Raw genomic sequence first — 27354 nt, 5'->3', positions numbered from 1 at the left:
CAGCCAGTACAGTTATAGGGCCATCACCACGGCCTAAAGTCGGTGAAGCAGTTAAACAAGAAATCATTTGCGGAGCTCTATCTGGCAAGATGACGTTTTTCTACTTCAAGACCGATTTCATCGGCGAAAAGGCGGAAGTACAGATGCTCGTAGATCTACAGGAGGACCATAGCAGCTTAAGCTATAACAGCGAAGGAATGCACAGGGAAAAGCTCCCTAGTGACATCGACTGCTTCATCTCAAGTCCCTGGATGCAAAGCCATGCTGCTTACTGCCCCTGGCACAGCAGGTGTAGTTCAATCTTCATCCAAGCTGACTCCCTAAACGCCCATATTCTATACCATAATTCATTCAGATGTCGCCTGCAGAGAGTATCGAACAGCGAAAAGCTAAAAAGACGTCCGGAGTAGGATAGTTATAGCGTCGCAAGCGTATTCAAATGTGCAAGGGAGCTTCTAGTCCGCTGATATGTAGAGCACTATCAATCGAATCAGTCTGGATCCTCTCAGCAAGGCATGGCCCGGGCATACCATTGTTCCCTCGTACGAATGCATCGCCATAGCTCCGTCTCATTTTGCCGTTGACGTATTCCTCGGTCTTCTCCAGCGCAATGTTCATGTAGCCATCAACGGACTGTAGCTCGCCTATACCGAAGAATTAGACCTTATTTTCCTGACAACCACCACCATAACGTGCGGTCTATAGCAACAGGTGAAGAGAACGCACCCTTGTAGACGACACCGGAGTTCAGCTTGACGGTGACTGGAGCACCGGTGATCTCTCCCAGGAAAGCAGAGGGATCTTTGCCCTCAGAAGCAGAAGTGGCCTCCATTGATTCTAACTGTAAGTCAGATAGTGCAAGCAGGAAACCTAGAGCCTCCTCGAGTCAGGCCAACAAGCAGTTCTATCTCTGTAAACCAGCGAAGATCAGCTTCATCAAACCGTCTTGATCTCTTTTGTCTTCTTCTTCGTCTTCGTCTTCGTCTTCGACTCTTCGATTCTTCGACTTCAACAACACAGGAACCGCTCACGTGACTGACCGAGTTGGTTAAATTGAAAACGCGACGCGGGCAAGTTTCAAGCAGCGAAAAGGACGAAGAGAAAGACGAGAAAGAAGAGAAAGACGGTTGAGGGAGCAGGATTGGATACCAGGAGAGCCTGCAGCAGTGACAGAGAAAGTCTGAATAGCCGTTTTGGCTGCTGGCGTCAATGGCTCGTGGAAGTTTGCATCTGTTCAACTAGGTAACTAATCAACTGCGTCATTCATCCAGCAACACAGCAACCGAGCTTGCCAGCTATAACTAAAAGAAGCGCCAGCCTCGAGGGCAATTCCTCGCAGATTCATCCCACTTTCACACAAACATAATACACAACTAACCGACCAGCAAATGAGATATACGCTCCCTAAATAACTGGATACCAGAGCGCCATGGCATCGTTCTTCAAGAAACCAACTTGGGCGCAGGCATCCACTCCCGCAAAGCCGCAGGACTTCTTCCGGCGCTCCAACCAGGTGTATTCGGACTTTGTGGCCACGACTCAAGAAGAAGATGAAAGTGATGATGAGACTGATACAGCTAAAGAGACTCCCTGTGCGCCTAAGGAGCCTAAGAGACGCCGCATATCCAACGAAGACGAGGACGAGGCCACTTCAGCGCTTCAGCCCAGAACCAAATCACCGCCCCAGGAGGCTGCAAGTGGAAGTGATACTGTTAAAAGGGATACCCCTCCCAAGCTGGAAGAAGACGGGACCAGCAAGACGTCTCCAAGAACTCCACGCTCTACTCGATCAAGTCCCAGGAAGACCAGCTCACAACGGAACAGTCCAAGGAAATCACAACTGATAGGAGCCTCACCACCAGGCACTGTCATTCGTCTTAACTCGGAATCTCCTCCTCCTTTGGCCTCCCGAGTTCCTCCAAAGTCGGTAATACAGATTGACTCCGACTTGGACAATGATGGAGATAACGATGAAGAGTCTGATGAGGACTGCGCAGCACTGATCAGACGAGCTCGAGAAAGGGCTCGTAATAACTCGATGCGGGAGGATAATAAGCCGGCATCTCCCAATGGCAAGGATAATACCATCGGGAAGACGGCTGGAACCCCATCGAAATCTCCCAAGGCTGCTTCCAATTCATCACCAAAGAAAAAGGACACCGTTGTGAATATCCTTATTACATCTAATATTCCAAACACCAAGTCGCTCCTGGTGCGTCGGTTGCTGTCTCAGAACCTAGGAGAGGTACGAAAGGCCTGGTGCAGTCACCAGAAATACGACGAAGAGACCTCAGACACTATCATCTTGACCTGGAAAGGAAGACGGCTATTTGATGTAACCACATGCAAGAGTCTGGGTATCAATGATACTGACACCAACGACAACTCGATATTTGACTCTTCCCCCTTTGACATGGAAGAAGGCAATGCCGGCGTCCACATGGAAGCCATGACAGAGGAGATGTTGGAAGAAAGACGCCGAGCAGCAACCACCGTCCAGCAGGATAACAGTGAAGAGAACAGTGAGGACGAGCAGCCAAAGGCTCAAGAGCCAGCTGACACGGATCTGATTCGGATTACCCTCAAGAACCCGGATCTAGATGACTTTAGGATCAAAGTACGACCGTCAACGCAGATTGGCAATATCTTGAAGAAGTTCCGGCAGGTGAAGGAAATACCAGAGCACATGTCTGTTTTGCTCTATTTTGATGGAGATATGTTGGATCCAGGCACTTTGATTGAGGATAATGATATTGACGACATGGATTGCCTTGATGTTATCATGAAATAGCTAGCTATTGGCAGCGGCAGGCTTTTACACAGTAACCCTAATACTTGGTACTTTTTGTCAGGAGTAGACACTCAGATAGAACTACCTCATAAGACTCTCTGTCTCCCATCCTGGTCTCTTATACTGCGTAGTTTAGCTCCTTATAATACGTCTACTATAGAGGGGGTCGATCTCTTATCGATAAGCTTCTTCCTCCCCGCGATAAGCAATTTTTTTACTGAAGCTAAAAATCATTCCACGACCGCAAACCAATCAACTTGACATACCATTAACAAGCTTACAACGAATACAACCACATCTACGACCCATTAAAGCTATAAAGGATACATCCACTCCCCGAGATGAAAATTCTTACCTCAAACTTTGTCACCTGCGCCGTCAAGGCATGCAAATCCTCCTCCGCATCATACCCACTACACTTCCGCAACGCAGAGCTCGAAGAAGAAGAACTCGACTTCCAGCCTGACTTTATCCGAAATATCTTACCCCGGATAGATTGGGCTGCTCTCAAAATAAGTGCTAGTGAAGTGAGTTAGGCCATCTCCGTACCGTTTAGTATGCGCAGACGCTTATTGAGCCTTTGCGACGTTAATAGCTTGGGTTCCCATCGATAAGCGAGTCGAAGCCCGAAGGCGAAGAGTTGAATAATGAGCAATTGTTGCGGGATTTGCATAAGTTGCTACTTGAAACGCATGTGGTGGAAGGGGAGCTGGTGTGCGGAAACTGCGGGCATGAGTATAAGATAAAAGAGGGGATTGCGAATTTTTTGCTCCCGAGTCATCTTGGTATGTTGCGTTTTTTAAGGACACGCTTGAATATCTGCTAACGGGATGATTTGCAGTATGATGTGAGAGTTGAGACTTGATAGGTGGATGGAGATAGATGGATATACCCGGGATACCAGCACATGGTTCTGACCAGGCAGTAGGGGTGTTGTAGCAATATAACAACCCTACGCTTTCAAACTTATAGCCCCCTTGATTTAACGGAGGGCTCATACCGGAAAGGTACAAACACGCCCACCAGCGGCCAAACTGAATAAAGATAAAGCTTCTCATCATATATTGATTTATTTCTTTAAACTATTTATCAACCTTTTCCCTCCCCGACCAACTAACAAACACTTGGTCAGCGCCATGATATATTTGCTCCCGGCATGAAAGGAAAAAAGAAAACCACAGCTCGGCATAAAAGATAACATGGAAGAGCAAACAGACCCATATCTATCCCATCCAACCAGGCAAGCAAGCAAGCAAACCATCCAGCTAATATACACGTGATAGAAGCAGACAGACAGATAATAGGAGGCAGAGAAAGAGAAAGATGGGAATTATTACAGGGCGAACAAAGGATGGGGGGTTTTTTTAAGCATTAATTGCAGCAAGTAAAGGGGGGGGATATGGAAGGAAATGCAGTGTAGGAAGAAATATAGTGATGAGAAAAATCAAGGAACGCCAATCGTTAAGAGTAAAAGGGAGAAGTCAGTGTAATCAAATGCCCTTCCCTGTTTTAAAGTGGTGGAATTAATCCCATGGCCATAGACTGTATATCTATAGCTTTATAGGGATGGGATGCCCGTAGTGTGATTGAATGCTTTTGTTGAAGGCGGCGGCGCACAGAGCATGCGTTTGTTGCGGAGAGAAGAGTCAGGGGTATCAACGCTGGTAACAACGTCGGTAACAACGTTGGTGCTCAGTATCACAACCAATATTAATGGCTTAATTGAGGAATCCCTTGCAGCCCGTCGAGCCGCAGAGACACGGGATACGGTCATCGCTATCCCATTCTCGCTCGAACTTGTAGTCGTACGTCAACTCCTCATCTACACAGCACGTCAGCAACCTATAATAAACAGAGAAAAAAAACGACTTCGCATAGAACAGCTCACCTCTCTCAATGTCCCTAAGGGCATAAATGACGATACGCTTACTTCCGTCGACCTTGATGATTTTCGCCGTGCAGTTGGGTGTGCAGCTATGATTGATGAAGCGCGCAATACCACCATGCTTCGTAGCGTCGATGACGGTATTCTCATCAATGCGAAACAAGTAACTGCTTCCAATGCCGGACTTGAGATACCGTCGTTCACGCATATCAGCCACCTGCTGCCGAACCTTCTCGCCAACATATTCGATAATCATGTCGTTGGCAGTGATGTTTTCCTCAGCATACAGACCCCAATTGTGGATGGCCGAGCGGGCGAAACGGACGGGCTTCTTGCGTTTCTTAAGCTGGTTGAAGCGCAGCACGTCTCCTTCGCCGCTTTGGGTGGGCAGAGCTTGTTTCTGTGCATTGATATCGGCTATTAGACGGCGGTTGTTGACGCGGTTGGAGCGGGAGGAGGTAAGGGTTGATTTGGAGAGGGTTTTGGCGGCGATGACTCGAGCTGCGTCTGCGGCGGCGGTAGGATCGTTTTTGGCTAGGGCTTCGCGTTCTTCGCGGGCCTTTTGGACCTTGATGCGGTGAGGGAGGTATTTGGATTTTTCGGACTCGAGGATACGTTTGCGGCCATCGGTGCGGGCGGAGCCCGTGGGGTTGGGGACGTAGTAGCCGTCTATCTTTATTTCGGAGTGGACGGGACCGCGGGCGCCGTGGCTGTTGATGGCCTTGATTTGTTTCTGGTTCCAGGCCCAGGCTGTGACGTTGGTGATGATGGGGGTGTCGGGTTCGGATTGGAGCGATGTGGATTCTAGAGCTTCGCGGAGGAATCGAAGGTCTTCTGTGTCCTTGACTATGTTCTGCCATCCGTCGAGATCGAGAACGATGCCTTCGTCGTCTTCGACTGTGGGCTTGGGTTCGGTAGTTGACAATCCCCATTCTACCTCTGGCTTGACGTATCCGTCTTCCTCCTCTTCTTCCTCATACTCTTCCTCCTTGGCCTCAATGTCAAGCTCCCCTTCAATAGGCGTGACAGCAAGATCGAGATCGTCAACCTTAGGAATCAAGCCCTGGTCCGCAGCAGCCTGGAGCTCAGAAAGTTTAAGAGCCTTCTTCTCTTCGAGGAGCTGCTTCTTGGTCTTCTTCTTCGGTTTCTTGCCCTTTTCTTTACCGAGTCGTTGGGCCTGCGAGTCCACTAGAGCAGACAGCTCGTCGTCTGGTTCCTGGCTAAGATGAGACGTATCGACACCGAATAGCTCGTCCACTGTCTTCCGCCGCTTCTCCATCTCCAGCAGCTCCAGGCTGAGTCGTTTCCGTTTCTTCGAGACACATTCATAGTCACCTGGTTCTCCCAGCAATTCACGGTCGAGGTCATCCAGCTCGTCCTTAATACCGGCTGAGTCGAGGCCAGAGTCTCCAAAGCCAGAAACACTGGGCACAAAGGAGCCCCGTAGATTCTCGTCGTCGTCATTGTCTGCCTCGCTGGAGAGGCGGGAGAGCGGCCGAGACTCCTGGTCTTCGGTATCGCGGGTGAAGGAAGTCTGGTGCTCGTCGTCGGAGTCATCTTCGTCATGAAGCTGTTGAAGACGGTGGTAGAGTGGTCTGAATTCCCTCCTGCGCACAGTGGGACGGCGTCTTCGTTCGTCGACAAAAGCAGAGTTGTTGCGTTCAAAGTCTCGTGCTTTTCTAATGCGCGGCAATGCGAGGACGTTCTTCGACTGCGCACCAGGCGGTGCAGGACTGTTTCGTGAGTCCGTGGTGCTTTCGCCCAGCCCGGTATCGAGGTAGAAAGCCGGCTTCTTGATGCCCTGCGGGTCAGCAATGCCTAGCTTTTGTCTCTTTGCGCGGTGCCGGTCTGGATCCAGAAAGTCGTAGAGTGCCGGAGCCGCAATGCGAGTCTTGATATCTTCCAGAAGCTTATCTCTGAGCTCACGGATGGCAATGGCAACGACTTCGGTGGTTGGATCGACGTTTTCAGCCCGTAGACGCTTCTCCTCTTCCACGTCCAGCTCGGTCTCCCGCTTGAGCCGTGCCTTTTCCGATTTCTCGCGCTGTTCGGCCTTGACTCGTTCGGGGCTGGGACTTCGTTCGTAGGACGGGTTGCCGTACTGCTGGCACTCCATGTTCATGACATAGGTGAACAGAGCAGTCATGTGGCAGCCCCGAAAGCAGCGTTCGCACTCGAGCTCGCCTCGACGGGAGTTTTCGAACAAGACATAGTAACCTGTGTTGTCGCATCGGACGGACTTCCAGTCGTATAGCTTGAGGCGTCGTTCTAGATGGGGCACGGTGGTGCTGAGAACGGGGACGTAGCAGTGTGCAATGAAGATGTAAGGGTCTCGTTTGATCTGGTCTAGGATGGGAGTCTCTTCGACGAGAGAGGGCGGTTTTGGTGCCGCGCGAGGGCCGTCTGGTGGTTGGAGCTGCAAGGCCGGGTGTAGAGAGGATTTACCAGATGGTCCCTTGGGGGCTGAGGGGGGCGGTACATTATCCTTTGGTGGTTGTGATTGTGATGATGGTTCGGTTTCTGCTTTGGGCCCGGTAGGTAGAGGTGGAGGAGGAGGGGGAATGCTGGAGGATTTGTCGGATTTTTTCGTAGTAGTGGCATCACTATTCTGCTGTTCAAAGACAGCTAGCTGTTCCTGCTTCTGCAGAGCAATGAGTTTGGCGACGATACGGTTGCAAGCAGCGGCGTTCCGGTCCAGCTCTACTCTGATGCGCCGAGTACCAATGCGCTGTTCCTTCTTGCACTCGAGGTAGGCTCTCCGGGCTGACTGGGCAGCTGTGAGAGGAGAGCCGCCACGCAGAGACCTGGTGTCCTTGTAGGTAATGGAGCAGACACCCAGAAAGCGGCCCGTGGTGGGATCTGTCCTGTTGTCTATCCCCGCGATCTCACCGAAGCTAGAGAAGAGGGCGCTGATGGGAGCCACGGTTGTGAGGGGGTCGTAGCCGGTGACAACGATCTGAGTGGGCGGTCCGGGCCCTATAGAGGTAGCTGGATCGTAGGCCCATGGCTTGAGGGTGTAGGGAGCCGGTCTGTACTTTGTCTTTTGCTTGCTGGCGGCGCCGCGGGTGTAGTTTGGGATAGCTCTCCGGGGGTCTGATACTGATGATACCGGGGTAAGATTCTGGCCGAACTCGGGTTCAGCAGCGGCGGCGGCCACGGCAGCAGCATCTGAGGCGGCCTCACCTTCACCGAAGGCGACGTACTGTGGTTTCCGGCGCTTGTCCTTGGACACAGGAGGCCTCTTGTCCAGGTCCGGGTCGTAGACGAGCTTGTAGCCCCTGGGAGGAGGCAGCCGACTGGCGAGGAGGGCCTTGGCGTGGTCGTGGCCATCGTGGTGATGGTGGTATTTCTCATATTCAACGGTAGAGGAGATGGAAGACTGCTCAGAGTCGGCCAGCCGCGAAGAAGAGAGCATGGGGCTGCCGGACTTGCGCGGCGGCGAGGAGTCGGTGTTTGTCAGGGGCGTGAGGGCGCAGGCGGACATGCCGTTGAGCGTGGTGGCCGCGGCCGAGGAGGAGGACTCTGTGGCCGTCGAGCTGGAGGAGCCTACTCTCGCAACGACGCCATTCGCAGCAGCAGCACCAGCAGCAGCACCAGCAGCAGCAGAGTAGTCCCCCGCCGCGGGATCGATGGGCGTAGCTGTCTCCGTCTGGTCTGCGGCCGGCGTAGCGTCTGCGGTGGAAGATGCTGCTGCTGAAGAGGCCCCTCCCGCAGCATGCTGGTCCTGCTGGTCCTCGTCGTCAAAAAGATGGCCGTCGTGATGCTCCTCCGCGAAGAAGTCGGCGGCTGCAGACCTGCCCTTGAGCCTGCTGCCCGAGTCCTGGCCGGCAGCGGCCCTGCTGCTGCGCTTCTTCTGCAGGACCGAGGGCGCCGTTGGGAAGAAGTCTGCAAAGCCGGCGGAGGCGCGTGACATGATGGGAGGAAGAAGTTATTATCGAGCAGAGACGAAGAAGCTGGCCTAGGAGCCTGAGAGAGACGGGCGAGGGCGAGCAAGCACCATCCTTGAGCACGGCAGCCTTCTCATAGAGCCATGCAGGTTCCTCGCCGTCTTCTCGTCTGCTAGTTATCTCTCGATTGCTGCTCTCCTCCTGGACGCGGTGGTCGGTCTGGCTGTGGCGATGGCGCAGGTTTGGGAGTCCCGAGAAGCACGCCGGCCGGGCCAGAGACGAGAAGAGGAGGAAAAAAGGCCAGCGGACGCGGCGAGCGAAGAGAGAGAGAGAGAGAGAGAGACCTGCGACGGTGCGAATTGAGCCTGTCCTGGCGTTGCTGTCGTGGGCGGTCTTGGAGGTTGGGATTTTTTTTTTTTTTTTTGTTGCTGGTGGATGACTTTTTTTTTTCTTCCTCTTCTTCTTCTTCTCTTTTGCGGAGGTTTGGAGTCTTTTTTTTCTTTTTGACGTTCGCGACGCCAAAAGGGAAAATCTTGACCCGACGATAGAGACGGCGAGGTTGGAGATGGAGATGAAGAAAGAGAAAGAGAGAGGATGAAGCTGGAGATGCAGGAAAGGCGAGATTGTCATGGTCTGGCTGGGGGTGGTGGGCGGCCGAGGCAGTGAAGATGGCCACGCGCAGGCCAGGACGGCGATGAAGAAGAAGATATTACAGAGACGAGACGAAGAGAAGAGAGACTGGAAGATGTGAAGAAGTGAGATAGAGACTTGGGCTATGGGATACAGACATGGCTGGACCTCCTACGGCTGTCCGCTGCCTCTGGCCACCAAGAGGTAAGTCGACGATGACGACGAGAGACGAAAGACAAGACAGAAGAGAGACGGAAGACGAGAGATGAGAGATGAAGAAGATACTTGGTACATCAGAGACGGCCATGATAGAGGAGAGACAGATATAAAGACATCAAGGGGGATCCTCCGGCTCAGCGACAGGATGCAGACAGCAGGCGATTATAAGACGCCCATACAATTACTATCAATTACTATCCACGAGATCTATCAGTTGGACTGTACGGATACTAGATGAAGACAGGTTACGGCTTTGCTGCAGCAAACAGCACAACCAGAGACGGGACTTCAGGCAACAACATACACATCAGGAGATGATAATAACACCTTGATAGACTACAGCCATTGGCCGTGGACACGACGTATACAAGGCCTACAGGTCAAAAATAAAGGAGAGGACAACCTCCTTATTCTGCTTGAGTCTTCTCCCTGAGTCTTCTTCTACTGGTTGCTTGTTGCTCCTGTCTAGCCGTACTAATCGACCAAGAAGATAAAAATAGGCCAACCATCGACCACAGAAATAAGCAAAGAGAGCAAAAAGCGCCTGTCCCTGGAGATCGTTAAATATGGATCTCTCTCTCCCTCTCTTTCTCTCTTTCCCTTTGCCTCTTTTTTCCTGCTAGACGGACGCCTTGGCTGATGGCGGGCACTCCACTGTGGTGAGACATGGAGGAAGACGGACAGCAAGCGGGCGCGGGAGAGACGAGACGAGACAAGACGAGACGGACGAGGAAGAGAAGCGGAAGCAGAAGCAGGACGGGGATAGTAAAGGAAGACGCAGACAGGACTCCTGAGCTGATTCTCTGTCAATCGTCTCCATCAGCTGTCTATCAAGCTGGCTGTCTGCATGCGTGTCTATGTAAGTCTATCAATCGACCCCATCGCCATCCATGTCGGGATCCCCCCCCCCTGGGGCGCCCATCCTGGGCCCGGTCGATAAGGATGTCTTAGAAGCCGAAGCAGGAGAAGCAGTTAGTGAGTTAGCTCGATGGATCCGGCACAGCCTCCTCAGCGCTCGAGGAGGTGGAATGCAGATAAGAGAAGAAGCAAGTAGCACGTAGAAAGTAGATAAAGGAGCTCATCTCGTCGTCTCTCGTCGTCTCTCGTCTTCACTTCGTCTTCTCCATCGTTTTCTTATATTTATATCTTCTTCTTCTCTTTTATATCTTCTTCTTCTTCTCTTTTTGGCTGCTTCACTTTCTGCCCCTCCAAGCGCCGTCACCGCCCTCGCCCGCCTCGCCAACTTCGACTTTCTCGACTTTCAACTTCACAACAACAACATCGACGACGACGACGACGACGACGACGACAGCAACGACAGCAACATCGACACCAACTGCTACAGCTTCGATAGAGACAAAGAGAGACCGTCTGTTGCTTGTCTTTAGCTTCTACTTCTACTACTTCTCTGCAATTGACGTCGCTCGCTCATCACCATGTGGTAGGGTCCCGCTCCCACAGCTTCTCTCCCTCTCCCACTCTGGGACCACCAGCTAACGCTCTCGCTCGACAGTGGAATCTTCGGCTACATCAACTATCTGGTCGAGAAGGACCGTGGATACATCATCCAGACCATCATCAATGGTGAGTCTTGAGTCTCGATCCTAATATGATACGGCGGGATGCTGCTCTGGGGCCTTACTAACAGGAACAGGCCTCTCTAGACTAGAGTACCGCGGCTACGACTCTGCCGGCATAGCAGTCGACGGCGACAAGAAGAACGAGGTCTTCGCCTTCAAGGAGGTCGGCAAGGTGGCCAAGCTCAAGGACCTCATCGACGCCTCCAAGCCTGACCTGTCCAAGACCTTTGAGTCTCACGTCGGAATCGCCCACACCAGATGGGCCACCCACGGCTCCCCTTCCAAGCTCAACTGCCACCCCCATAGGTAGGTCCATATATACAAAGAATAGACGAAGATGAAGAGAAGAGAAACTGACTAGAATAGATCTGACCCTAACTGGGAGTTCTCCATCGTGCACAATGGAATTATCACCAACTACAAGGAACTCAAGGCCCTGCTCGAGTCCAAGGGCTTCCGCTTCGAGACCGAGACCGACACCGAGTGCATTGCCAAACTCGCCAAATACCTCTACGACCTGCACCCAGACATCGACTTCACCGTCCTAGCCAAGGCTGTCGTCAAGGAGCTCGAGGGCGCCTTTGGCCTGCTCATGAAGTCCGTCCACTACCCCCACGAGGTCATTGCGGCCCGCAAGGGTTCCCCCTTGGTCATCGGTGTCCGTACCGAGAAGAAGATGAAGGTCGACTTTGTCGATGTCGAGTACTCCGAAGAGGGTACTGCTCTGCCTGCTGAGGCTGCCTCGCAAAATGCTGCCCTCAAGAAGTCGGCCACCAGCCTGCTTGCCCCGCCAGACAAGAGCCTGCTTCACCGCTCCCAGTCCCGGGCCTTCCTGTCAGACGACGGTGTGCCCCAGCCAGCAGAGTTCTTCCTCTCCTCTGACCCTTCGGCCATCGTAGAGCACACCAAGAAGGTCCTCTACCTCGAGGACGATGACATTGCTCACATCCACGAGGGTCAGCTCAACATCCACCGTCTCAACAAGAACGATGGCACCTCCAACGTCCGTGCCATCCAGACCATCGAGCTCGAGCTCCAGGAGATCATGAAGGGCAAGTTCGACCACTTCATGCAAAAGGAGATCTTCGAGCAGCCCGAGTCCGTCGTCAACACCATGCGTGGACGTCTCGATGCTGAGAACTGCAAAGTCACCCTCGGTGGCCTGCGTCAGTACATCTCCACCATCCGCCGCTGCCGTCGTATCATCTTCATTGCCTGCGGTACTTCTTACCACTCCTGCATGGCCGTCCGCGGTGTCTTCGAGGAGCTGACCGAGATTCCCATCTCCGTCGAGCTGGCCTCTGACTTCCTCGACCGCGAGGCTCCTGTCTTCCGTGACGACACCTGCGTCTTCGTCTCCCAGTCCGGCGAGACCGCTGACTCGCTCAATGCCCTCCGCTATTGTCTCGAGCGCGGTGCCCTCACCGTCGGCTTCGTCAACGTCGTCGGCTCTTCCATCTCCCTGCTCACCCACTGCGGTGTCCACATCAACGCCGGCCCCGAGATCGGTGTTGCCTCCACCAAGGCCTACACCTCTCAATTCGTCGCCATGGTCATGTTCGCCCTCTCCCTCAGCGAAGACCGTGCCTCCAAGAGACAGCGCCGTGAGGAAATCATCAAGGGTCTTGGCCTGGTCTCCGATCAGTTCCGCGAGATCCTCAAGCTCAGCGAGCCAATCAAGGAGATGTGTGCCAAATTCTTCAAGAACCAAAAGTCCCTCCTCCTGCTTGGCCGTGGAAGCCAGCACGCCACCGCTCTCGAGGGTGCCCTCAAGATCAAGGAAATTTCCTACCTGCACTGCGAGGCCGTCATGTCCGGCGAGCTCAAGCACGGTGTTCTCGCTCTCGTCGACGAGAACCTGCCAATCATCATGATCTTGACCAGAGACAACCTCTTCGCCAAGTCTCTCAACGCCTACCAGCAGGTCATTGCCCGTGCCGGTCGTCCTATCGTTATCTGCAACCCTGACGACGAGGAGTTCCCTGCCTCCGAGACAGAACGCATCGAGATCCCCCGCACGGTCGACTGTCTGCAGGGTCTGCTCAACGTCATCCCTCTGCAGCTCATCGCCTACTGGCTTGCTGTCGGCGAGGGTCTCAACGTTGACTTCCCACGTAACTTGGCCAAGTCAGTCACCGTCGAGTAAACAGACGCCACTGCCTGTCTTGAACCAAGCCAACACAAAATCAAGTTTTTTCCTTTTTTCCCTTTTTCCATTAAAGGAAAAAAGAAAACAACTTCAGCTCGATATAGATCTGAGACTATTCATCTGGGTTTTTTTCTAAATATGGAGGATTAAAAAGAAAACAAGAAAAAAGGACAACCAAAATATTTCTAAAGCAGGGCTCTCTCTCTATCAGAATAACAAAAAATCAATCCCAATTCCTTCCCCCTCCCCCCCTTTTTCCCGGCCCCTCCATTCCTATCCCCCTCCGATTACCCCTCCCTTAACCTATCCTCCCTTCCGCGTTTCCCTTTTTCACTCCGTTTTCATTTGTTACGAGGTTCAGCTTTTCCTTGCCGTTTTTCTCCTTTTTGCGGTCCTTTCTGCTTCCACTCTATATGTTGTAATGCGACTCTGCATGCTTGCGTGCTATCTGTCTATCTGACCTCGACTATAACTTCCCCTGCGTAGCTATATAAATAAATAAATCCTCATGTCCCTTCATCCATTCGTCCTTATGCAAGTAACCACTCTATATAGGCCTCTCTCTATAGCAAAACCCATCAGCTTTGACCATGCGGGGCTTATCTCAGATAACGGCCTTAGTAAGCTGATATACCCTGACTAATACTCCCTAGCGTGCCTAGATATAAAACACTAAACAAATCCAGATTATTCCTCCCACTAAACCGCCGTCTCTGCATTATATTCCCTATTTTGACACCGTGTATACGCCCTCTATTTGTCCGTCTCCGAAGAATCCCGCACGTCCTGCCTCGTACGCCTGCATACGCAAGCCCGACATATTCCATTCAGCCGTCCTGTAGAACTGATCAGTTGAATCGCTGCCTTGGGCCCCAAATGCGCTAGAAGCATCACGTGGGCCAACTAGGCAGCTCCAAAAGTGCGTTCTCGACCAAGCCTCGGGATCAACATCCTCACTTCCGCAAACCAACCTTGGGTGGCCGCGAGTCTGCATATAAAGCATCGAGCGAGCTCCTCCGGCACAAGTACATAAGTTCACAAGTACCTAAGCATCCATATACCTCTCACAAGACTCAGCACCAAGCTAGATTGCACCACTCACAATGTCTACCGTTAAAGGACCAGGCGCAGCGCAGACAGTAGATGGTACGCTGAGCTCCATACATACCCTACCCCCGCGGCGTGCGGCGCCCGGCGCCCACCAGACCACGCACAACACCATGCTAACAACGACATCCTAGGCTCGAATTTGCGCATAGCCATTGTCCACGCGCGCTGGAATTGGAAAATAATCGAGGCTTTGGTTGCGGGCGCCAAAAAGAGCATTCTAGCAGCTGGTGTCAAAGAGGAAAACATCGTCGTCCAGAGCGTCCCGGGGAGCTACGAGCTGCCCTTTGGCGTCAAGAGGTGAGCCCGCTGCATCATCCGGCAGCTCAGCTTGGCTGGGCGAAATGGATGTCGTGACTGACGGGTTCTGTTCTGTAGTGTCTACGAAGCCTCACAGGCGCAATCTACTTCAAACACTGCTGCAGCCGGATGTCTGGGGGCCGCCAAACCGTTTGATGCCATTGTTGCTATTGGCGCGCTGATCAAGGGCGAGACAATGCATTTCGAGTACATTGCTGACGCTGTTAGTCATGGACTGATGCGTTTGCAGCTTGATATGGGTGTGCCGGTGATCTTTGGAGTGTTGACTGTTCTCAACGACGAGCAGGGTTTGGCTCGTGCGGGACTGTGTGAAGGTGGGAAGTCACATAATCATGGAGAGGACTGGGGTAGTGCGGCGGTTGAGATGGGATTCAAGAGGAAGGGTGCGTTGAATGGTCAGATATTGTAGGTAGGTAAAGTTGGTGCGGTAGATTAGAGATAGAGAGGTTTTTTGAAGGCTGGAATATTTTTGGGCTGCGATTCGGATTAAGAAGAATTCGGATGGTGCCTTGCCTAGTTATCTATCTATATGCGATGACGCTTTATTCCTCCATCTTATCGTCGTCTTCATCGTCGTCGTCCTCATCATCGTCCTCTTCCTCATCATCCTCTTCTTCGGTCATGGCTTTCTTAGCCAACCGCTCCGCTTCCTCGAGTAGCTCTTTGGGGACCTGCTCGTGTCTGCCCTTGGTAGGACCATCAAGAGAGCTGACCCAGGTCATTTCCAGCTCGAATTCTTTATCCTTGCTATCCTCATGCGAGATATAGATGATTCTCGCCGCCTCTTTGACTCCATCCACCAGACTCAGCTTGCCAGCGGGGAGATCTAGTTTCTCCAGCTCGGCTTTCGCGGCTTGTCGTCCTTTGCCTGTCGCAGCGCCATAGTAGCCCTATCATCCCACCGGTTAATACACAAGGCCTTCCAAAGCTGATAGATAGATAGGAAGATGAGATGACGTACCCAGTAAGCACCGCTTGGCTCGATCATGAACAAGCCAGGACCACCGGCCTTGGCTCCCTTGACCTTACCGCCTGAACCGCACTCAGGGCCAGACCCAACCTGGCCGTCTACAGGTAGCTCGGCCTCTGAGTCCCATCCTCCAACTATAGCGGAGATTCCAAATGGCCGAACGGAAGAGTACAAGGTATATGCCTGGACGTATCCTCCTAACCGGCTGGCCAGTACGTCCGTGGGAATTGGTCCCTTATATGTACTTCTCCACGAAGAGGCTTCGTCACGAGCTCTGGAAACAAAGTGTCGTCCGTCGGGGATCAGGCCAGAGGAGACCTAGAACACATTAGTAGCATGCTCTCTTATCTTCTGGTCCCTTAGGAGCAGAGTAGGCGAAAGACTTACTATTCCAATGTTCCTGTCGACGGTAGCTATTCTCTTGTTGGCGCCGGCCTTCAGTAGTTTGCTGCTGATAAGCTTCTCTACGGCCAGAACGACACCATCCTTGCACCGTATGCCGATGGACGTGCCGCCATTCTCAACTGCTTTTACCGCGTATTCTACCTGTGTGACGGGTTAGCTGGGGGGAAATGTTCCAGGTAAGCGGAGAGTGAGGTGAAGGGCGAGAGCAGCGGACTTGAAAGTTACGTCCGTCTGGAGAGAAAACGGAGTTCGACAGATCGTATCCTGTTCCTATGGAGGTCTGTAGTAGTTAGCACAGCAGTCCGGATGCCTGGTATGTGTACCTCTCTAGTCGTCAATCGCTGTATCAACATACCATCTTGATGTTGGTGTGTCGGAGTCGTCGGTCAATGAGAGCGGCAGGGTATGTCAACGGTAAAATCAGGCTGTTGGCAGTATGAATCGGCACTCCTCGTCCTTCTCATCCGACAGTTCTCTTCTCTTCTCCTCGTCTTTGCTCTGTTATCTTCGTCGTCCGCCTGCGTCTTGTTTGGCGTTTTTGGTTCCTTTTGGAGCTTCGAGCTGGCTGCGTCACGGGACTGCTGCCTTCATGACTAATAGCTGACTAATCAAAATATCAACTTCTTGTTTTTTTGTTGACAAAAGAAGGACGACGAAGACAACAAACAAGAAGTCGACAAGACGAAGGAGACGGAAAGGAAGAAAGGAAGAGAAGAGTCGGCGATGACTGCTGAGCCTATGGAATCCCTGCCTCGGTAATAACTAGGACATGACATGGACTGACCTGCAGGGCCTTTTTTTTTGTTGCTCTTCGTCGCTCGTTTCTGCCTGACATGCCCAGTTTAGCCGCCACTTAACCTGCCGGTTGGGCATCGATCGTCTATCAAGTCGCTGACTCGCAGACAGGAAATAAAGGACCTCAATCAACCCCGAAGACTCGTTCTTCCTCTCTACCAGACACATCGTGAAATACTTGAGCTTCCGTAGCTGATACTTCCCGGCCTTTCCTAATCTCCTTGAACGCTTATTAACCTTACCCCCTTTTTTACCGGGCTACTCCATACTCCACAACCCTGCCCCGCCGTCGCTATATCTTGTTTTCCACTGCTTTTGCCCTCTAAAGAGCAAAACAACACACGTTCTCTGCCTTTAGAAGTGCTGATCGATCAGAGAAACAGATTGCTTCGGTCACGTAGGGCGGACTGTTCGTCACTATTCCCACCTGCTCCGGCGTTGGGCATCACCGGACCCGTGTCAAATCATCCCTCTCCCCGCCATAATCGTCATTTTCCAGTACTTCAAGATCAAGATCTTTGGGAGAACCCGACATAGACAACTTCTTTCCCCTTCTTTCGAAATTTTGTTGTGCTTCCTTCAGCTAGCTAGAACATATATAGGAACAAGAAAAGGAGTTGTTTATTGCCCGAAGTTCTCTCTGAAAAGCAAATCCAAAAGACTTATCTTCAAATCCTAACATACCAACCAACAAATCAAACACACCCAGGCAAAAGACAAGGAACGACAGGATATACCTATCTACCTCACTCACACCTTGATCCAAGATGGTTTCTGCTCTTCACCGATGTCCGTACTGCTCGTACGAGACTGATTTGTCAGGCGCCCTTCCGGCCTTCACAGAGAACCCTCACTGCCAGAGAGTAAGGAGTTCCTACAGCACAAGCACATTGTTTATTAGGATATCATTCTAACAGCCTCAATAGTGTGGTTTGTCTGCAGCTGAAGGTGACATGAAGATGGACAATGATCTTGCCGCTCTCTTTGCTAGCAAGATGGCCGTGAGTAACGGACCAGCACAGCCATCTTTAGGCAATGTAGCCCCTCAAGTACCCTCTCACACATCTACCGACATCGATATAGATGCCATGCAGCAGGAACACTCTAGCACTCCTAACCCTGCTGTCTCTGCCCATGAATTCTCCACTGAGGATACACTCAGAAGCTACAACATTGACCCAAGCTCTCTATACCCATCCCAAATTGACTTGTTCAGACAAGCGGCTCCAGAGCAGAAATTCCGCCTCATTGAGCTATGGCGCATATCCCCAGGTTCAGCTATGCCAAACATCCTTCCAAGCCAAGGAGCCCACATTGTTCAAACAAACTCTCTTTCAAACCTCAACAACACACATGGGAAGTCTCAACCATACAATGGTGACGACATGATGATGGACGATGATAAGATTGATGCTGAACCATACGTTCTCTCGGGCTACGAACAACTCGCACAGCAGGAATATGAGAGCCAGAGCGCACCAGCCTCGACATCTCCTCTATCAACCCATACCTACAACCAAGCCACTGACCCCGTGTATAAGGGAAGTGAATGGCAACAGGAGCAACAACAGCGTGCTATGGAGAATCAATATGGTGAACTCCAGATGAAGAAATACTACTTTGGGTGTGGGATTTCGAGAGCCCACTGGCTGGAGGACGAGCAGATGCTATAGAAGCGAATGCACAGGAACCACACCACAGACTGGAAGATGGCTATGATATCGCTTCCTTCCACTCCCACGGCTTTTGATTGGCACTTATTGAGAGATACCATTGGGATTTTTGAGCCAGCACTTTATCTTGAATTCCTATTTTCCCCCTTTTCCTTATGATTTGTCTATGTGAACACCTAGAGACGACTACTTGCATGAATATCATACACAGACTTTGTTGGACCTCGATTACCAGTTAGATTATTGTTAGTCGTGCTTTACTCTCAATACCCATCTCTACTACTTTGCACTAAATTTGCGCATCATCCTTCTGTATTGACTTCTATTCTCCCAATATAATATGTGTATGTAATCTAAGGATGCTATTTCGGCTTGATACTAGCAATATTGTATATATAGGAGCATAGAGTTACAGGAGATAAATACGAACTCTTAAATTAGTTAACACATGGATTTCGGTAGATTTGGTTGTAAATCGAAAGGTTAGCTGGGTTTTGACTGGTGTTAAGCATTCCTAACTTTTGAAGATGCAGTTTTTGACTTAAAATAATTAGGAATATATTAAATATCAATATCTTAACAGCCAGAAGACCTCATATTATGGCACTTTGTGGTTGATATCCAACTATTTCGCAAACAAGCCTATAAGCTAGGTTCGGAATTATATTCCAATATCAGGTCCGATGTTCCCGTATAATTAAGGATAATACGAGCCCAAAGCCGCACATAAAAATAACAGGCAAGATTGTGAAAACTACAGTCTTTTTAGTTTATTAAATTCTGGGGTTAGTAGTTTGAGCAAAACTTTTATAGGAAATGGAACACCTACATCTGTTATAGCCGCTTTAAGGAACCTCTCAATCCATGTCATCTGCATTAGCGTTAGTAGAGTGTAGTTCACTGCTTTATAGAAAACATAATATATACCTGATCCCACCTCTCTTGTCTCTCCATAATTACTTTCTGCATTCTCTGTTAGCAGCGGTGCAGTTCACTGCTTTATAAAATATGCGTCATACCTCCTCTTATTCCTTTTGCTCCGCCATTGCCTTCTTCATTGAGCGTCAGCAGGGTGTAGTCCACTTCTTTCCACAATATGCTACATACCTTATCTTCCTCAGCCCTCCGAGATTCGTCTATTCTGTCCTGATTTCAAAGTTAGTGGTTGCAGAGTCTCTAGGAGCTGTATACCTTACACACCTTTTCCTTCGATAGAGCTGACCATGAAAATAAAGCAAGAGAAAGGGTAGCGCCGGTTCTATGTGCCGAATTTTTGATAAAGAAGAGCTCAACATCATCGGCATTGGCGCAGTAAAGTGCCTCCCCAAAGCCCTCGAAAGAAATAGGCATCTCTTGAATCGTAGGATGGTCTACCGGGAGTTGTTGAAAGCTGCAGCCCATGATCTCAGAAAAGCTCTTACTTCCTCTGGCATTGTATCAGGGCATGGGCATGGCGAAAAGCCTGCGTTTTTCCTGTTAAGCTGAGTAGAAAGTCAGTTTACCGAGGTCATATTCTCTCTTGAGTCGAAAAGCACACCTGGTTTAAAGTCATTTTTCGCTAATGATGGGTATAAGATAAAAGAAGGCTATAGCTTCAAACATTGAAAGTGTCAATGTATACAGCTTTCTTGCATCTGGACAGAGGTGTTTTTGCCATACTTAGAAGTTTCAGTTTCTGTAAGGACCATGACGTCATGACGGTTTAAATGGCGCTTATTTCGGTTCATTGCGTTTAAAACGGTCTAGATGACTTCGGCTTTAGCGGCTAATACTACCTACGATTGGCTTGGATTAAGCGCCATTTATGATTTAAGCGCCTTACGGTTTCCGAGATTATGGGGAGATGTCATATTCACATTTATCATTCAACATCTTCGTTCAATATTGGCTTAGTACAAAGCACTTAAGCAATTGTTGTAAAGAATAAAACGAAATGATGAAGGACAGGAATACATATCTTGTCAGGTCAAATTCAATTTCGCCAAATCAAAAGGCGGCGAGACTCCCATGTGGTTCGCCTTCTCAAGGGCTCCTTGTATTCTAGACGGGCAGTGCCTCGATATTTCAATAGATCCAATATGGTACTTGTTTTTTACATGATCAACTTCTATGTAGTACGAACTTTGGTCTAATGTGACTTATTGATTTGGGGTTTTCAAAGAAACCTTGAGGCGTTCGTTTTTGATCGACCGTCTGCATATGTAAGAAGCCAAGTTATGTTTGTGAAACTTCGTACGCCTTTTGTGATTCTTTGTACAATCTCATCCACATGGCAAATACAAGGACTGGATTACAAAACTGAGCACAGTGACCGATAAGTTGGGTAAATTGTGAGTCGAGTACATAAAGAAATTCAGTTGCAACCAGTTTCCGAAGATTCTTGGAGAATAGGACAGTAGACAAACAGAAATATATATTTATTTAGCTATGAATGATCGAATAGCAAGATCAGTCACCTTCATCTTATTAATACAGCAACACTAAGAATAATGGGCTTGGATACAAAATTGTATAGCCCTTATTCAAGTGTAAAGAGAGGAAAACTGAAAAGCTGATAGCTGGAGTATAACAGAGAGCAAGGCAGATATATGGTAAGATTGAAAAGGGTGTACATGGCCATATAAAAGCCAAACTTCCGTGATATAAAAAGCAGGAAGGTGAGTAAGTATAAACAAAAAAGGGAGGCTGGAAAGAAGGTTGGAAATTGGACCAATCAGTAGCATTGTTGAACCCCTTTCCAGACACTCAGTAATGATAACCCAAGACCATGTAGTATAGCCACCCTGGGATGATACTGGACCGAGAACCCACGTACTCCAAAGAAAAGAAAACTGGCCAGGTCTCAGCGTCAACTGTCATGTAAAATCGAAATTCCTCCTCTTAGTCCTTTTGTCAAAACTGCCGACGCTGCACTGTGTTGGAAGCAATGAGAACGATATATTCCTGCATATATCAAAAGGGTGTATGGGTATAAAGGTGGGCACTCGCTCGTATATATAGTGGTGTCGTTCCGCCTTATATAAGGGCTGTCTCCCTAAGAAATATGCGAGGGGCTCGAACAATGCTGCAAGTAATGCCGTAGTCCGATATAATCGTATGTTGTTGACGGATGAGTGAAGGATATTGATGGCAGGACGGCGGAACGAAGCTCGGTCTGGAAAAACACAAAATATCGAATAGGTACAGCGAAAAAAGAACAAAAGTTATCCTGACGGACGGATAGCCGCACGCCGGCGGTAGCTCATACACACAGAACTCTCACACCACACCGATTGTCCTGCCACTATCCAAGCCATGGCTTGAACCCCAGGGGTTTCCATGACTGGTGTGGCAGTTGGGCTGCTAGAGGTATCTAGCAGGGCTGGCCGGGGATATGGCACCACTTCTTCTCAACTACAGAACGGGTCAGTACAGGGCATCAGACGGGGCGTATTTTAACGACTTACCGACGGGCTCAGGGGCACGAGCCTCAAGCTGAGCTTCGGCAACTTCGGCAGCAGGGGCTGGGGCAGCAATCACGGCTACAGAAGCAGCAGCGATGGCAAGGATGTAGGCGAAGAGCTTCATGATTGCTGATTTGAAGAAGAGAGGAAGACTCTTGGAAATAAAATAAGAGATGTGGCTAAGTGCTTAAGAAGGCTTTGTTTCAAGAGATGATCTTGAAGAGACTTGATAAAGAACCTGGGCTCTGTGTAGGAAATATCAAGGAAAAGAATCATGCATGAAGCATGCATGGGACGCCTCCTTTATAGGCACTCCTTGAGGAAGGGCCTGGGAGAATTTTGCTGAGGGGTTTTCCAGTTGATTGAAGGGGAAGAAGGCATCAATTGCTCAATAGACCGGGTGAATATCACTCAGATACTTCAGACGAGCTGGGTCTGGGAGAAACGTGGAGAATAGAAACCACGAGGAATGGAGCCAATAAGGGGGTATTGTAAACGAAGGAAAGGTGTCCTAGCTTCAGTAACCAGGAGTTACTGGGGTTCTAGAGACGCAATGAACCTATGGAATAAGGGCTTGTATGTCCTAGTGCTCCATAGAGTCAAGCGGAGGCCTTCACCTCGGACTACCTAGACCGTTGCGTTTTCAGCTAAAGTCGAAGCAAAATGGGAGTGAAATGCCGCAAGAACCACAGGCCCATGACATGAGGTCTGAAAGAGATTCATGCACCAGCATAAAGGAAAGGAGGCAAGCCTAGCTCGGGGAATAAGTCTTTCCCAAGCGTTCCACGGTGGTGCCAAAGGCCAGGACGTGGTCTCGACCGTCTTGAATAACAGCTACCCGTGTCCGTGTCCAGGTTGTGTCTCTCAACCAGAGCTTTTATAAAGGTCAGAGTCTGCATAGTCACCACCAAAGTAAGAGACAGCCAGCGGACGTGAAGATGAAAGGCAGTTCGAATCCGCTTTGGTACCTCAATAAGAAGATAGTCTCTTGTAAAAACAGTGTTCTTTGCTTATTGACAGACTAGCTTCCGCTTTTGGGTCTCAATAAGGATCCAGTGCGCTAGTCCCGATTAGGTAAAATCTTGGACTTCACGGTTTATTCAAAGACGGGCAACAAGATACTAAGAGATACCATGGGATACCGTAAATGTTAGCTGAGATGGCAATAAACAGCGCAGTTTTCACCGAAGCCTCGTAATGGTGGATTCTCTCGCCTGGTCGACGTTGGGGTTGCGGGATGGCATTGTGGCCCGTGGTCCATGATTTTGGCCGGTGAACGTGATATCAACAAAGACATCCTCCAGCTTCCTTGGGCTTTCTTTTCGATTCTGTAGAAGCGCGTCTATCTTGGTCCTTTAAAAGTTGTTTTGCACACAAGCATCAATCGGTCAACGGTTTAGGTTTTATTCATTTCAATCTGGAAGCTCAGGTTTCAGTGAACAAGGAGTGGACAAGGACTGTGCCTGCAAACATCCAGCAGCATGAGCTTGCTGGTCAATGCATTGTATTCGAGACAATTTATCCAAACGGGCTAGTCAAGAAGGGTCTGGGTATGATGGCTTGAACAGCCTCTTCGGCTTGCAGTGCAAATCCCTCTGAATAATGGATTAGATGGCTACATCCGCAGATGGTGAGCCACGATTTGAGCAGGTAAAGACAGTTGGTTCCTCAGAGCGAGTCCATCGTAGGAGTCCCTTCGACTCCCCGACATCTTCCATCATCTGCTCTGACCCCTTTTTCTCTGCTGTCGTCCAAGTTCTTTTTGATAAAGTGACGTCGGGACATCGCGGGCCGACTCCTCGTGACCGGCTTCGGGATAACAATGATCCCTATAGCTTACCTAATTCTCCGGCGTTACAGGCGGAGAGAGAAGCTCCGGCAGAAAATGCGACTCTCGCGAAACAAATTTCAACCCAAGAAGAGGAAAAAACCTGAAGCCCCGGTTTTCATATCCAGACGTCTCTCTCTTGTGTTCGATGTTTTAGCCATTCAGACGGGATCGTAAGCTGCTTGCCACCATGTTCTCCCTCCGGACTGCTCGCCCTGCGCAGGTATGTTCGCTGTTCCCTTGGTATTCGGCTTTTAATGCCCCGCTAACGCAGCTCTCACTATCGCACAGTCTGTCCTGCGAAGCGTTGCCGGTTCTTCGTCATGTCTCTCTCGTGCCTCTGGAGGTGCCAGATGTGAGCTTCTCCCGGCGACTCCGTGTCGTTTGAGGCATTGCTGACCACACAATGGATGTATAGACATGGCCACCGTCCAGTCGGATATCTTCAAGCCGACTAAGTATGGCGGCAAATACACAGTAACATTGATTCCTGGTATGTACCCTCCAAAACCGCAGACTACAACAATATTTGAACTTTTCCTAGCTAGCAATTGGCTTCTTGTTTACTTTTCCTACTTTTCCTTTCCGTTATTCCCTTGTTCTCTTTGTCCCGAAGCTCCGTTAAGGCTAACCGCAAGTCTACTACTATAATAGGTGACGGTATTGGTGTGGAAGTTGCGGAGTCCGTCAAGACCATTTTCAAGGCAGATAACGTCCCCATTGAGTGGGAACAAGTCGATGTTAGCGGTGTTGACTCTGGAAACAAGCACTCTGAAGACCTTTTCAGGGAATCTATCGCCTCCCTACGACGAAACAAGCTTGGACTAAAAGGAATTCTTCACACTCCAATTGAAAGATCTGGCCACCAGTCTTTCAACGTCGCCCTTCGACAGGAGCTCGACATCTATGCTTCCATTGTCTTGATTAAGAACATTCCCGGTTACCAGACCCGCCACAACAATGTTGACCTCTGCATCATCCGTGAGAACACCGAGGGTGAATACTCCGGCCTCGAGCACCAGCCCGTCAATGGAGTCGTCGAGTCTCTCAAGATTATCACCCGCGCCAAATCCGAGCGCATTGCCAAGTTTGCGTTCAGTTTTGCTCTTGCCAACAACCGCAAGAAGGTTACCTGTATCCACAAGGCCAACATCATGAAGCTTGCGGATGGTCTCTTCCGCAGCACTTTCAAGAAGGTTGCAGAGAACTACCCAACTTTGGAAACCAACGACATGATTGTCGACAATGCTTCTATGCAGGCTGTGTCTAGACCGCAGCAATTCGATGTCATGGTCATGCCCAACTTGTATGGTGGTATTCTATCCAACGTTGCTGCTGCTTTGGTCGGTGGCCCCGGAATCGTTCCTGGATGCAACATGGGACGAGATGTCGCTGTCTTTGAGCCCGGTTGCCGTCACGTTGGTCTTGATATCCAGGGTAAGGACCAGGCTAACCCAACGGCCTTGATCCTTTCTGGTTCCATGCTCCTCCGCCACCTTGGCCTGGACGACCATGCCAACCGCATTTCCAAGGCTGTCTACGATGTCATTGGTGAAGGGTAAGCCGTTTTTACTACTGATCGCTCTAAACTAAATCATATATCGCTAACATTACTTTTATAGTGCTGTTCGAACTCGTGACATGGGAGGTCAGGCTACTACCCACGAGTTCACCCGAGCCGTCCTCGATAAGATGGAGGCCCAGCTCTAAACATCATTCGCTACCACATTAAGTCGCCGGTCGTCAATATAATAAGACAAAAGTCCGCAATGCATTAAAGTAAATAAGCGCCGCATTCCTGATAGCGAACGCCCTTAATCACCTGCTCCAAACCACTCCCTCCCCTACCCTCCTCAAACCTCACATATCTGTTCATTTACCTGTTACCTTTTTTTTTGAAGTACGGGATCTCTCTTTTTCTTTGCTGTTTAAACGACCCGCTCGAAGCATGACTGTAGATTAAGACTTTTCCTGTATTGTTTGTTTACCCATAGCGATAATACAAAAAAAAAGGACATATAACTTCTAGTGATGCTCTTCGAAGTGCGCAGTTTTATGAGAATAAATCTAGGTTGGTTTAAATGTCAAAGCAAATTGAATGTATTCGTTTCATTCGTGTTCAAAACTGGGTCATGAATGGCTATAGATAAGCAGAGGTCAGGTATCCTTTGCCCAAGTATCTTAGATAATAGCACTCTGCATGAAGTGCATCTCAAAAATCCTCGATTGTAGATAAGATGAAGGAAGATAGAGTTTGTTAGGGCGCAATATTCTGTAGCATGATGAGGTGATGTCAGCCTTGGGCGGCGCCGGAGTCGCGATGACTTTGTACTTCTAGACTCTGGCGAGACTCCGGTTGAAATATGGGAGATCTCTTGGGCATAAAGCGCTAAGCCGGCGCATTAACAGCCACAAACGGGCGTCCTAAGCTAGATCATAGCCAACGAACTCTGCATCGGGTTGCTTTGTCATGTTCAAGCAGGAAGGTATTAAGAGAACTGAAAGCATGAGGGCTTAATCAAAACGCAATTCGTCTCTTTCGTCCGGTATATTTCGAAGTTGCCTTGACAACCTTGCCCTTTTTCTCCATCTGTTCTTTTTTCCTCAATATCCAAGCTTTGGTTCCCTTGATATGTGATTGATCTGGGCCTCGACGACCTTTGGCGGCCTCCCTAGCTTTCCTTCTGGCGTCCAGGATATCAACGTCATCCATTCCCTTGACAACACCAGTGATATCACCCTGCAGTCCACCTCCGCCAACGGTAAGTACTAGATATGTCTTCCCGTTCTTAGTGCCTGGGTCATCTTCAAGTATACCGGCGCCAAACCCGGCTTTGATAGCGGCGCCGCTGATCATGCCTCTCTGAGAATCATTCTTGGGATAGAACTGGCATACCGCCCTACCACCGCGTTTTAGAGAAGCGTATAGTCCCTCGAAAAATCTTTTGAGTCGACCCTCGGGGCTTACATCGCTTGTCTCGGCGTTGCAAAGCCATTGAATCGCACTGATACTTATGGCTGCGTCAAAGGTTCCAGGTCTGAAGGGGACGCCCTGTCCGATGTCGGCTAGGAAGAGGTCACCTTCCACGTCCCGTTGAAGTGCTACATCGAGCATGCTAGGAGATATATCCATGCCAATCCAAGTATGCGGGCCACCTTCAGATGGGTCGATGGACGACAGTATCTCACCCGACAGACCTGAGCCACAACCAACATCTAAAATTAGTGAGGGAGATGTAAGTTCCAGTAGCTCCAGGGCTCGATGCGTCATTTCAGACTGGATATTTTTTATCCGGGAAGAGGACGTGTATTTGCGAGATTCAGCGTCATTGTAGAAGAGGTCCGGCGGGCTAATCGGTCATATCAGTTAGCAGTTATCTTGTACAAGGTTTCCGATACACATACAGAGTATCTTCCGGACGAGACATGGCCGCGCGTGAAATCGTGCAAAACACTTCCAATGAAGAACTCTCCTGTACTCCAGCTATTAATAGAGCTCTATATCTTCGCTGCCGGTTTGTAGGCTATCTTTCCTCTTTTCTGTCAAAATTTCGAGATTAAAAGTAAAAAAAGATTTCGTGGGGAAAATAAGGTCTGTAAAGCGGCGTTAAGATTTTACCAAATTAGTTAAGCATAACTCGCCGCGTTAACTAACGAGTTATCTGGCTGTT

At 49.8% G+C, this 27354-nt stretch overlaps 12 protein-coding genes across 15 annotated transcripts; 6 read left to right on the top strand and 6 right to left on the bottom strand.

Annotated features, from left to right (window-relative positions):
• Nucleotides 1-455: 455 nt before the first annotated feature.
• Nucleotides 456-832, bottom strand: TERG_01681 (U6 snRNA-associated Sm-like protein LSm6; the record flags this gene model as incomplete). The annotated part of the gene is made up of 3 exons (XM_003236909.1): nt 456-478; nt 531-644; nt 727-832. The coding sequence occupies 3 exons, from the start codon at nt 830-832 to the stop codon at nt 456-458; spliced, it is 243 nt and encodes an 80-aa protein (XP_003236957.1).
• Nucleotides 833-1429: 597 nt separating this feature from the next.
• On the top strand, nt 1430-2791 carry TERG_01680 (uncharacterized protein; the record flags this gene model as incomplete). Its single annotated transcript, XM_003236908.1, has 1 exon — nt 1430-2791. One exon carries the CDS (start codon nt 1430-1432, stop codon nt 2789-2791), a length of 1362 nt encoding a protein of 453 aa, XP_003236956.1.
• Nucleotides 2792-3132: 341 nt separating this feature from the next.
• On the top strand, nt 3133-3327 carry TERG_01679 (uncharacterized protein; the record flags this gene model as incomplete). The annotated part of the gene is made up of 1 exon (XM_003236907.2): nt 3133-3327. One exon carries the CDS (start codon nt 3133-3135, stop codon nt 3325-3327), a length of 195 nt encoding a protein of 64 aa, XP_003236955.2.
• A 1182-nt stretch (nt 3328-4509) lies between these two features.
• Nucleotides 4510-8589, bottom strand: TERG_01678 (uncharacterized protein; the record flags this gene model as incomplete). The annotated part of the gene is made up of 2 exons (XM_003236906.1): nt 4510-4613; nt 4680-8589. 2 exons carry the CDS (start codon nt 8587-8589, stop codon nt 4510-4512), a joined length of 4014 nt encoding a protein of 1337 aa, XP_003236954.1.
• Nucleotides 8590-11584: 2995 nt separating this feature from the next.
• TERG_01677 (glutamine-fructose-6-phosphate transaminase (isomerizing)) lies at nt 11585-13138 on the top strand (the record flags this gene model as incomplete). Its single annotated transcript, XM_003236905.2, has 1 exon — nt 11585-13138. One exon carries the CDS (start codon nt 11585-11587, stop codon nt 13136-13138), a length of 1554 nt encoding a protein of 517 aa, XP_003236953.2.
• Nucleotides 13139-14244: 1106 nt separating this feature from the next.
• Nucleotides 14245-14978, top strand: TERG_01676 (6,7-dimethyl-8-ribityllumazine synthase; the record flags this gene model as incomplete). Its single annotated transcript, XM_003236904.1, has 3 exons — nt 14245-14287; nt 14383-14548; nt 14627-14978. The coding sequence occupies 3 exons, from the start codon at nt 14245-14247 to the stop codon at nt 14976-14978; spliced, it is 561 nt and encodes a 186-aa protein (XP_003236952.1).
• Nucleotides 14979-15111: 133 nt separating this feature from the next.
• On the bottom strand, nt 15112-16302 carry TERG_01675 (proteasome core particle subunit alpha 7; the record flags this gene model as incomplete). Its single annotated transcript, XM_003236903.1, has 5 exons — nt 15112-15459; nt 15531-15857; nt 15927-16085; nt 16159-16224; nt 16300-16302. The coding sequence occupies 5 exons, from the start codon at nt 16300-16302 to the stop codon at nt 15112-15114; spliced, it is 903 nt and encodes a 300-aa protein (XP_003236951.1).
• Nucleotides 16303-17506: 1204 nt separating this feature from the next.
• On the top strand, nt 17507-18412 carry TERG_01674 (uncharacterized protein; the record flags this gene model as incomplete). Its single annotated transcript, XM_003236902.1, has 2 exons — nt 17507-17602; nt 17666-18412. The coding sequence occupies 2 exons, from the start codon at nt 17507-17509 to the stop codon at nt 18410-18412; spliced, it is 843 nt and encodes a 280-aa protein (XP_003236950.1).
• Nucleotides 18413-19166: 754 nt separating this feature from the next.
• On the bottom strand, nt 19167-19813 carry TERG_01673 (uncharacterized protein; the record flags this gene model as incomplete). The annotated part of the gene is made up of 4 exons (XM_003236901.1): nt 19167-19283; nt 19340-19375; nt 19520-19558; nt 19613-19813. 4 exons carry the CDS (start codon nt 19811-19813, stop codon nt 19167-19169), a joined length of 393 nt encoding a protein of 130 aa, XP_003236949.1.
• A 1951-nt stretch (nt 19814-21764) lies between these two features.
• Nucleotides 21765-21979, bottom strand: TERG_11747 (uncharacterized protein; the record flags this gene model as incomplete). Its single annotated transcript, XM_047750811.1, has 2 exons — nt 21765-21805; nt 21859-21979. 2 exons carry the CDS (start codon nt 21977-21979, stop codon nt 21765-21767), a joined length of 162 nt encoding a protein of 53 aa, XP_047605488.1.
• A 1894-nt stretch (nt 21980-23873) lies between these two features.
• On the top strand, nt 23874-25393 carry TERG_01670 (isocitrate dehydrogenase [NAD] subunit 1, mitochondrial; the record flags this gene model as incomplete). 4 transcript variants are annotated; one of them, XM_003236899.1, is made up of 5 exons in its annotated part: nt 23874-23906; nt 23975-24038; nt 24102-24176; nt 24338-25241; nt 25306-25393. In XM_003236899.1, the coding sequence occupies 5 exons, from the start codon at nt 23874-23876 to the stop codon at nt 25391-25393; spliced, it is 1164 nt and encodes a 387-aa protein (XP_003236947.1). The 4 variants fall into 4 exon arrangements, with proteins under 4 accessions (XP_003236947.1, XP_047605485.1, XP_047605486.1 ...); XM_047749331.1 differs by lacking the exon at nt 25306-25393 and having other exon boundaries at nt 24338-25245; XM_047749332.1 differs by lacking the exons at nt 23874-23906; nt 23975-24038 and having other exon boundaries at nt 24104-24176.
• Nucleotides 25394-26201: 808 nt separating this feature from the next.
• On the bottom strand, nt 26202-27111 carry TERG_01669 (uncharacterized protein; the record flags this gene model as incomplete). Its single annotated transcript, XM_003236898.1, has 2 exons — nt 26202-27033; nt 27089-27111. 2 exons carry the CDS (start codon nt 27109-27111, stop codon nt 26202-26204), a joined length of 855 nt encoding a protein of 284 aa, XP_003236946.1.
• Nucleotides 27112-27354: the final 243 nt, after the last annotated feature.

The sequence above is a fragment of the Trichophyton rubrum genome (assembly GCF_000151425.1).
Source record: "Trichophyton rubrum CBS 118892 genomic scaffold supercont2.2, whole genome shotgun sequence".
Taxonomy (NCBI): Eukaryota; Fungi; Ascomycota; class Eurotiomycetes; order Onygenales; family Arthrodermataceae; genus Trichophyton; species Trichophyton rubrum.
This window is presented reverse-complemented; position numbering and strand designations above follow the sequence as displayed.